The sequence below is a fragment of the Propithecus coquereli genome, unplaced genomic scaffold (assembly GCF_000956105.1).
Source record: "Propithecus coquereli isolate 6110/MARCELLA unplaced genomic scaffold, Pcoq_1.0 Scaffold157, whole genome shotgun sequence".
NCBI classification, from domain to species: domain Eukaryota; kingdom Metazoa; phylum Chordata; class Mammalia; order Primates; family Indriidae; genus Propithecus; species Propithecus coquereli.
The window spans coordinates 3,392,209-3,402,259 of NW_012140191.1; the positions used below are offsets into that span (position 1 = coordinate 3,392,209).

The 10,051-nt window shown below is 38.1% G+C and overlaps 1 protein-coding gene across 1 annotated transcript in view; it reads left to right on the forward strand.

The window, feature by feature from the left end:
• GALNT5 (polypeptide N-acetylgalactosaminyltransferase 5) overlaps positions 1-10,051 on the forward strand; it is a 49,254-nt gene that overhangs the window by 12,979 nt on the left and 26,224 nt on the right. The window contains exons 2-3 of the mRNA XM_012640771.1: positions 4,825-4,991; positions 6,620-6,739. Of these exons, the coding sequence (XP_012496225.1) occupies positions 4,825-4,991; positions 6,620-6,739 (287 nt within the window). The remainder of the gene's footprint in view (positions 1-4,824; positions 4,992-6,619; positions 6,740-10,051) is intronic.

Genomic DNA, 10,051 nt, shown 5'->3' on the forward strand with positions numbered 1-10,051 from the left:
CAGCAATGACTCTGCAGAAAGAGAGTGAAGCTCAAGAACTAGGGGTGATTGCTTGAGCCCAGGAGTTTGAGGTTGCTGTGAACTAGGATGACGCCACAGCACTCTAGCCCAGGCAACACAGTGAGACTCTGTCTCAAAAAAAAAAAGAACTAGGGGTGGCAACTGCGGGGTGTAAAGAAGTTGGAGTTGCTATATATGGTGGCATTACAATGAACAGAAGTTGACAGATTGATTTTACTTACAGTGAGGAAGAGGGTAAAGTCTAGAATGGCAAGGTGGGTGGCGATGCCGTTAAGAAGGGCAATGCAGAGGAACGGTTGGGTTGAATGGGGTGAAAGCAAGATTTCCATGTCAGACGTGTTACGTCTGAGATACCTGTGAGACGTGCAGGGAGATGTCAAGTAGTTGGTTGGGTATAGTATGAGTCCGGAATTCAGAGGAGCCATCTGACCAGGAGATAAATTTGGAGGAGATTATCACACAAAGCTGTGGGCATGAATGGGATCATATAGTGACATAGTACACAGAAGAAAACAAAGCCCAGGACCCAGCTCTGACAGCTTTCTGCTTAGAGATTAAGAAGAAAAGGGAAAAGCTGAGAAGGAGACTGCAGGGGGAAATCCAGGGAGTGATGGGGATAGTATATTGTCTCATGGGACAAACAAATTAAAAATGGAGAATGACTGAATGAAGCTAGACCTGTCAGTTCCATCAACTGACACTCTAAGGTCGATTATGAAAGGACACTTTTTTCCATCAGTAATGCTATGAATTGCTGATTTTTTCAACTCTCAACTCTATCTGCACCTTCCCTGAAGCCCATAAAAAACATTCTGTCCCAGCCAGGCGCGGTGGCTCACGCCTGTAATCCTAGCTCTCTGGGAGGCCGAGGCGGGCAGATTGTTTGAGCTCAGGAGTTCAAAACCAGCCTGAGCAAGAGCGAGACCCCATCTCTACTAAAAATACAAAGAAATTAATTGGACAACTAAAAATATATAGAAAAAACTAGCCAAGCATGGTGGCACATGCCTGTAGTCCCAGCTACTCGGGAGGCTGAGGCAGGAGGATCGCTTGAGCCCAGGAGTTTGAGGTTGCTGTGAGCTAAGATGACGCCATGGCACTCTAGCCCGGGCAACACAGTGAGACTCTGTCTCAAAAAAAAAAAAAAAAGATTCTGTCCCTTTCTACCCAGGAGAGGGAGGGAGAACAGAGTTGACAAATTTACCCTGCATCCTACCATCTACCCTCTTATCTCTTTCTTCTCTAGCTTTTCTCCAAAAAGAGTCAGAAAAATACTCTCCTCTTCCTCATCTACCTTTTCTCTTTAATTCATTGCACTCCAGGCCCACCCATTCTCTCCTTGGGAAACTTCAGTCTCATCACTCTGGTCTTTGATGTTCATCAACAGAGATTCTGAGAATTGGAGTCTGATTTTAGAGATTTTTTGTTTTTGTTTTTGTTTTCTGTTTTTTGGCTTTTTGAAAGAAATTTCAGAGTTTTAAGGTGTGTCTGGTTCCAAAATTGTCCTTTAGTTGTTGGAATTGTTAATTATGCAACCAAATAGAATAATTTTTATTTAATGCTAGGAAATCCCTCAATTCATATTTTTTCCTCTCTTTATCTAATTATCTTTATTTTCTAAAATTGAGTTTCAATATTATAATTCATAATTTGATATCACGAGTTAACATTTTCATGGACTTCAATATGTAAACAGAGGAGATGAAAGTGCTGCAGCCACAAGTCAAGGCAGCTGGAAGAGGCGAGGAACAGAATCTCACCTAGAGCCTCTGGAGGGAGTGTGGCCCTATTGGCCTCTGAATTTAACACTTCAGATCTCCAGAAATGTGAGACAATATGTTTCTGTTGTTTTGAGCCACCAAGTCTGTGGTCATTTGTTATGGCTGCCACAGGAAAGTAATATAGATTTTGGTATCAGGAAGTGAAGGGCTGCTGAAATATACCTAAAAATATGGAAGTATTATCCAACAAATATCCAAGAAATTAGATAATGGGTAGAGTCTGGAAGGATTTTGAGACACATCATAGGAAAAGCTTAAATTGCCTTGAAGAGACTATTGGTGGAAACATGGATGTTGAAGATGCAGCTGGTGCAGGCTCAGAAGGAAAAAAGGAGCACAGTGGAGGAAGCTTCTATCGTCTTTGAGAATACATATGTTGCTCAGACAGAATTTTCGCAAAAATATAAGCATTATAAGTGCTTCTTGTGAGGGCTCAGAAGGAAATGTAGAGCATTTTATCATTATGGGGATTTGGAGGAAAGGTGATCTTGTTATATAGTGGCAGCAAACTTGGCTAAATTGTGACCTACAGTCATGTGAAAATTAGCAGAACTTGCAAATGATCAACTTGGATATTTAGCTGAGGAAAATACCAAGCAAAGTGTTGAAGGTGTGGCCTGGTATCTTCTTTCTGTTCACAGTAAAATATGAAAGAAAAGAGATAAATTGAGGAAGGAAATATGAAACAGAATTTTTGGTAATTTGTTATGGCAGCCACAGGAAACTAATAAAGCCATTAAGCGAAATCAGGAATATCTCATATTATTCTGAAATGCCAGTGCATGGATCCTTTGTATAGAATAAGAATATTTTAGTTTAGACAGTCTGCTATTTTATGTTAGCATTAGATATATGATCACTACATGAAGATATCTAACTGAAATGTGTAATTTTTATTTAATGTTTCTTGGCAATTCAGGACATGCACCTATCACTCCTCCCTCTCCTCCCCCTTTTTTTTAAGATTAGCCACAAATAATGAGGATATATTAACTTTACCTTAGAGCTCAACTTCCCAAACTGGTGTATCAATGACTTGTAAGTGTCATTCTTTTGTTTATTGGTTGGTTGGTTTCTTTTTTGTTTGTTTGTTTTATTTGATTTAGAAACAAATTCTCAGGCCCTATACGAACATTCTGAATTGATTTTCTGTGGCTGAGGATTGAATTTGTATGTTTTTCTAAGGCTTTATCTATTATTATGATAACCAACTATTTTAGGGGACCATTAAAATTATAGAGCATAGCTGGATTTGCCTACCGTTTCTTAAGTAGCTGCTATGTGTCAGATATATACTAGGTGAGTTCATATAATATTTGTATTTAATCTTACAACAAGTGGATTTTCTCTGCTTTGTAGTTGGCAAATTGAGATTCAAAGAAATTATATAACTTTTCCAAGCTAGTAATTAAAAGAACTGATATTTGAGCCCATATTCATCTGATTCCAAAATCCACACTCTTAGTACAGAAAAACCAGCAGTGGAATGAAAACTGTTTTTGTTCACATTCCCATATACATTTTTTTCTAGGTGAATGATGTTGGGTAAGTCATTTAACGTCTCAAGCTTCAATTTGCTCTATTTGAAGAAGTGTATAATAATATGCATCTCAAGCAGTTGTTGTGAAGATTAACTTAAATTATGTACAAAATAGCACTTTGGCAACTATAGATAAAGTGCCATGCAAATGTGGTTTGTTTTACTATGATTTATACTCTTATCTATTTCTTACTTATGGGATACGTAAAATGTCATAATGTTACGTGGCAGAAGTACCAGCTCCCACAAAATGCCACGTCTACTGCCAGCTGCTTCTATTCTTGTGGACTTAAGACTTCCTGAATGATGACTTCTGAAGCCAGGCTGGACCAGAGTTTGAGTCTCAGTTCTGCCATTTACTAGCAGTAGAATCGTGGACTAGTCTCTCCATGATTTTGATTATTCACCAATAAAAAGGGAAAGAGATGATGGTGGTTTGATGTTTAAATTGAAATAATGCAGAGTGATTATAGTATTTATTTATCAACATCCTCATCATTAATGATTACATTACTGACACTAATTGTGTTAGAGGGATGGCAAATATGCTTTGTGAGGTTCCCCTGGGCACCGCCTCTGAAGAGCAACGCAGGAGAGAGGTGGAAGGATGCCAGCAGTGAGGTGGTGTGATCTGCAGAGCATGGGAAAACCCAGGCCAGCTGCAATCCATCTGAATAGCAATTCCCACTGTAGCCTGGTTCTTAGTTCTATGCCAGCGAAATGATTTCAACTGTGTAGCAGATTCTCAGCAGGAACCCGAGATAGATAGGGAAGCTGAAAATAGTTTAATTATTTGGCCCATACATAGTACCATAAATGCATTCACATGCAGAGTGGGAGAAAGAATGTATCTTTGGCATTTGGAAGATGGCTGGCTGGAAGGGCAGTCATAACTACTTTGTAATGTTAAATAAGTCAGAATGCTCTCTTCTGGTATATAATCTAATAATGATAACAATAACTACCATTTAGTGAATTCCTATACCAGGAACCATGGTAGACTTTTTAGGTACATTATCGCTACGATATAAAACTCTGTTGAATAAGAACCATTAATTCCCTCATTTTGCAGATGAGGAAACTGAGACGCAGAAAGATTATGGAAGGTGTTACTGGTTAAAGATCTGAGAAATATTGGTAATAAGATTCACAATAGAGTCTAATCGCCTGTAAAGCCCATATCCTTTCCACTGCAGCATGATGCCTCCACAGGAAGTTCTCATGTCTTGCATTGCTAGTCCTTTTATAGCAACTGTTGTTACTGGTTATTCTTCTGCTCTTTCATTTTGCATGTACCCCTCCCCAAGAAAAGGCACATTATAAAATAGATAAAATCATTATTGATATATAAAAATCAATGATAAATAGAGAGAAGATAGAGTGAGAATGTGTGTAGATGCACACAGTCACACTCTGTGACTTTAAAACCATCTGTGGATCTTGTTAGCACAACTCTTGTGCTCTGCTTATATTCCGGCCCAGGTGTGCAGAACAGCTAGTTCACAATAACCTCCCAACCACGAGTGTCATCATGTGTTTTGTGGATGAGGTGTGGTCCACTCTCCTGAGGTCTGTTCATAGTGTCCTCAACCGCTCTCCTCCACACCTCATCAAGGAGATTCTGCTGGTAGATGACTTCAGCACCAAAGGTAAGAAAACCATTCAGGCTCTCTCTTGAAAAGTCAAGTTTGATATGAAGCAATAGCAGTTTCGATCACAAAATTATAGGATAAGTTGATGAAGCATAAACATTTTACAAATGCTAAAATCATTGTTTCACGCAGAGGCTTAGAGGCGTAAGTCTCAGCATCTACAGGACATTAAAAGTCATCCAGGGCTCTGTTCGGCTAGATATTTCAGGCTTCCTCTCTGCTGTGACTCCCCTACCATGTGGGACTGATTTTCTAACTACAATTCCTTGGAGATAGGCACTTTGAAGTGTCCAGAGTCCAAATGCACAAATGCCTGATTATGAAATCTAATAAGCAAATGCCCCACAGTTAATGGGATACTCTTCCTACTGATCATAGATTAGACTCTATGGAAAGCAAAGAAATAGAAGTCCTATGGCTTCCTCCTAAAGAGCAAGACATATTACGTGTTCAGTTAAGTGTTGAGAAGACAGGTTATCAATGGGAACAGAGAGATGTCCCAACAGAGTTCAAAAACAGAATCCACCATGGTCTTTAAGTTTGTTTTTGTTTATTATAGTGAAGAATCTTATCCTTTGAGTTTGTCAAATAACTTGCCTATGTAGGTGGTCTCATAGGTCCCATGACAGCCATATTACAAATTCCCTAAATGCAACCCATTTCAGAAAAGTTTAGTAGTTAGGAAAGAAATAGCAATGTTAGTAGAACAGCTTAACCTTGGGCTGTGACCCCAGCAATGTGGGCAGTTTCTTTAGCCTCAGAGTTCCTACAATAATAATGCTGAGCTCAAGAAGCAGTGAGACACCCTAGGAAAACTGTCTGAAAATCTTAAGAAGTAAGCTTGAAAGTATAAACCCAGTTACTAAGTTGATAAAAGTCCCTATATGAGGGCCAGGTCCAGATTCTATGGGACCTCAAGTTTATACAGTTTTCAGGGTCCTCTTTAAGAAAACGAACACATACGTAGTAAGAAAGTGAGCTGCCAAAATATTCCTGGAAGCCATTCCTACCTGGGATAGCTGTCAATAGCTTAATTACACACCTAAATGACCACAAGCCACATAAATATACCCCACAAAATCCCCAAAAATGTTCCTCTAGCTGGATCCCTCTATGGTCATCCAATAAGAGAGGAAAGATATAATGGAGGGAAGGTCTGAGTAGGAAATGATGGTGGTCTTAACCACCTACTGTTGCACTAGCTTTCTTTTGCAAATTATACATTCTGCACACATTGCTTAGCCTCTTCCCTGAGTCTTGGAAGGGGCCTTTGAAAGGGGAGGGGGTGGGGAAAGAGTTGTACAGAAGCCTGAGTTTCACTTGTTTTGAGGTAAATCTTCCTCTGACTTGACAAATACTTAGAAAAGGGGAGCCCTCCACTGTGTAATTTTGCAATACTGAAAAGGAGGATTTGGGGTTTGAGAAATCAGACAGCTTAGAATATTGAACAAAATTCTTCCAAGAAAATGATATCAGGAAATAAAATTATGGCCCTAGGAACAAACATTCAGTGATGATAATAATGTCATAGATTTTGGAATTTGAAATTTAGGAGGTACTACTTCTGGTACTATTCAGACCTAGTTAATTCCAGTGTTTTCTTGTTTATCCTTACTCTGATATAGACTACTTAAAAGATAATTTGGATAAATACATGTCTAAGTTTCCAAAAGTTCGGATTCTTCGCCTCAAAGAGAGACACGGCTTAATAAGAGCCAGGCTGGCAGGTGCACGAATTGCAACAGGTAAGAAGATATTCATTTTTTGTTTTGATTATATTTTTGTCTTAATTTAAAATGTTTTTCAAACATACAGCAAATTTAAAAGAAGAGCACAATGATACCTATATATCTATCACTTTATTCCACCAATTTGTAACCTTTTGCAATATATGTTTCATCACACACATACATAGACATATGTTTATATCTACATACTTTTTTCTGAAACTTTGAAAAGGAATTTACAGACATTTTGACACTATACCTCTAAGAACTTTAGTTGGCATTTCTGAAGTATAGGAACATTCTCTTAAATAAGCACAACTTTCATACTTAAATATCACCTAATACATACTTTTTAAAAATTTTCTCATTATTGTCAAAATGTTTTCTTTTTTAAATTCAGGATCTAATTTCATCCCCTGCATTTGATTTTTGGTCTCCTTACTCTCTGAATCTAGAATAGTCAACTCCACAAATTTCATTTACATACTATTGTGTTGGTTAAAGAAAAATCCAGACCATTTATTTGGTATAGTTGATCACATTCTGATTTTCTGTTTCCTCGTGTTACTTACAGGATAAATAATTCTTGGTATCAATATTATATAGAATTCTTCTACAATCCTGTAAAGATATACAACTATTATGTATCCATAATAATTAAAAATAAAAAGAATTTTACTACATAGGTGATAAGAATTTTGTACTTATTGCTTCATACCAAGAGGTACATAATGTCAGGTCATCCCACTGTTGGTGACACTAACTTTGAGAACTTGGTTAAGATGTTGACAGCTAGATCTTTCCTTTGGGAGTAAAAAGTAATTTGTGGTGTGATACTTTGATCCATGACAATATTCTGTTTCCTCACATTTTAGCCAATGGTATAGCATTTGTTGATGGTCATTGATTGAATCAATTATTACACCGAGGGCTGCAAAATTGTTTTTCTATCATTTCTTCTTCCTTTTTTTTTTTAGCTGGGATTCATTTGTAATGAAGAAATCTCTCTCCCTACCCATTGTCCCTCTTTCTCCCTTCCCCCCTCATCCCTAATCGTTATGGATTTATGGCTTTAAAAAATTCAGTGTGAATATTATCACCATTATTCCTTTTTGGTGCTCAAATTGTCCCAAATTTGACCACTAGGAGACCCTTCAAGCCTATGCCTTTTTGACCTGACCCCATCACTATTTGAGGACTTCAGAATCTTTTCATTTTTGAATCCTCACCTCTCTCTTCTCGGACCTATGTCTGTTCTTTCTATAGCAATTTCTGTCTTCCTAAAGAGCAATATGCCACCTTTTCCTCTCCTCTTTTTAGTGTGTGGGTGTTGGTGAGTGAATGGGAGGAGATGAATCTCTTCTATCTGTGAGTATTCTAAAAATAACATCAAACATTTGAGTTTATTATTATATCTTTCTATGGAAGGATCTGTGCTCTGTAATCATGGCTGACTTTATATACCAGGTACCATTCTAAATACTTTCTGGTACCATTCTAAATGCTTTCTGTGCTAACTGATTGAATCCTCACAATAACTCTGTGAGATAGGTACAATCATCTCCTCATTTTACAGACAAGAATATAGAGACAAAGTGAGATTGTGACCTACTCAACTTCCCCAAACTTGTCAGTGGTAAATAAGCATTGGCATCAAACTCCCTGGCTCCAAAGTCTTCCCTCTTATTTAATGCACTTTGTTGCCTCTAGACATTTAACTGCCACTCTGTCCCTGTAAGCCCTAGCATTGTGGACCTCCACCAGTTTAGATTCAAGCATGTTCAGATGGGGAATAATCTGCTCCCCTATGTTTCACTTCCTTGACTCCAAATTTGGAGCTCTCCTTATCTCATTGGTTTGCTAACAAATTTCTTCGCTTTGTAATGAAAATTTTGGTTTTTTTATTTCAGAATATTATGAGGATACAAACGTTTAGGTTACACATATTGTCTTTGCACTGCCCACGTCAGAGCTACATGCATGCCCATCCCCCAGACAGTGCACACCTTTACCCATTAGGTGTGAATATACCCATCCCCTCCTCCCCCCTCCTACCTGCCTGATACCCGATGAATGTTACTTTCATATGTGCACATAAGTATTGATCAGTTAGTACCAATTTGATGGTAAGTATATGTGGTGCTTGTTTTTCCGTTCTTGTGATACTTCACTTCAGAGAATGGGCTCCAGCTCTATCCAGGGTAATACAAGAGGTATTAGTTCACCATTGTTTTTTGTGGCTGAGTAGTACTTCATGGTATACACATACCACATTTTATTAATCCACTCATGTCATGATGGACACTTGGGTTGTTTTCACATCTTTGCAATTGTAAATTGTGCTGCTATAAACATTTGAGTACAGCTGTCTTTTTTATATAATGTCTTTTTTTCCTTAGGGTAGATGCCCAGTGGTGGGATTGCTCGATCAAATGATAGTTCTACTTTTAGTTCTTTGAGGTTTCTTCATATTACTTTCCACAGAGGTTGTACTAGTTTACATCACACCAAAACTGGCATTGCCGTAACAGTTAAGATTCTTAATGAGAGAGACTGCATTCAGAAAAATTAAATAGCATTCACACTTAATTTCCTTTGGAAAGTAATTATCTATGAATAATGTAAAAATTGGATAGTAAAGAAATAGTTCAAGTTGTTAACTTTTGAGCTGAGATCTGGGTAAAGGATATTCCCAGGCAAATGGAAAAAGAAGTGCAAATTTTCTAATGCAAAGATGAGTTTGGCATATTCTAGGTAAAGAAAGAAGTTCATTATGGTTGATGGGTGCTGACCATGGAGAAGAGTGGTAGGAGATTCATTTGGAAAGAAAGGCAATAGCGGGCTTTTGTAAAGTTTTATGCATCCATTAAGGAGTACAGGGATTATATTAATGATATAATGTGAAGCCAATAAAGAACATTAAACAGGAAAGTAAAATTATATGATTTACATTTTGAAAGCTCGCTCTGGCTACCATGTAGAAAATGGATATTAGAGAGATGGGAAAGGAAGTAGGGAGGCCAGTTAGGAGCCTATGCTCATTGTCCAAGTACCAGGGAGGCTCCAGTGTAGATGGAGGAAATGCTCAGATTCAAAATATACTGTGGATATGGAGCCCACAGGACTTACCATCAAATAAGATATGAAGAGACTAGAATCAGAGGAATCAACAACCCTAGGAAGTCTTCAAAATGGCTGACTAGAGACATCTAGTACTCATCTCCTCCACAAAGAAGAACCAAGAGAGTAACTAGATAATCACACTTTGAATAGATCATCTAAGAGAGAACACTGGGCTCCAACAGAGAAGGACAGGAGAGGCTCCCTAAT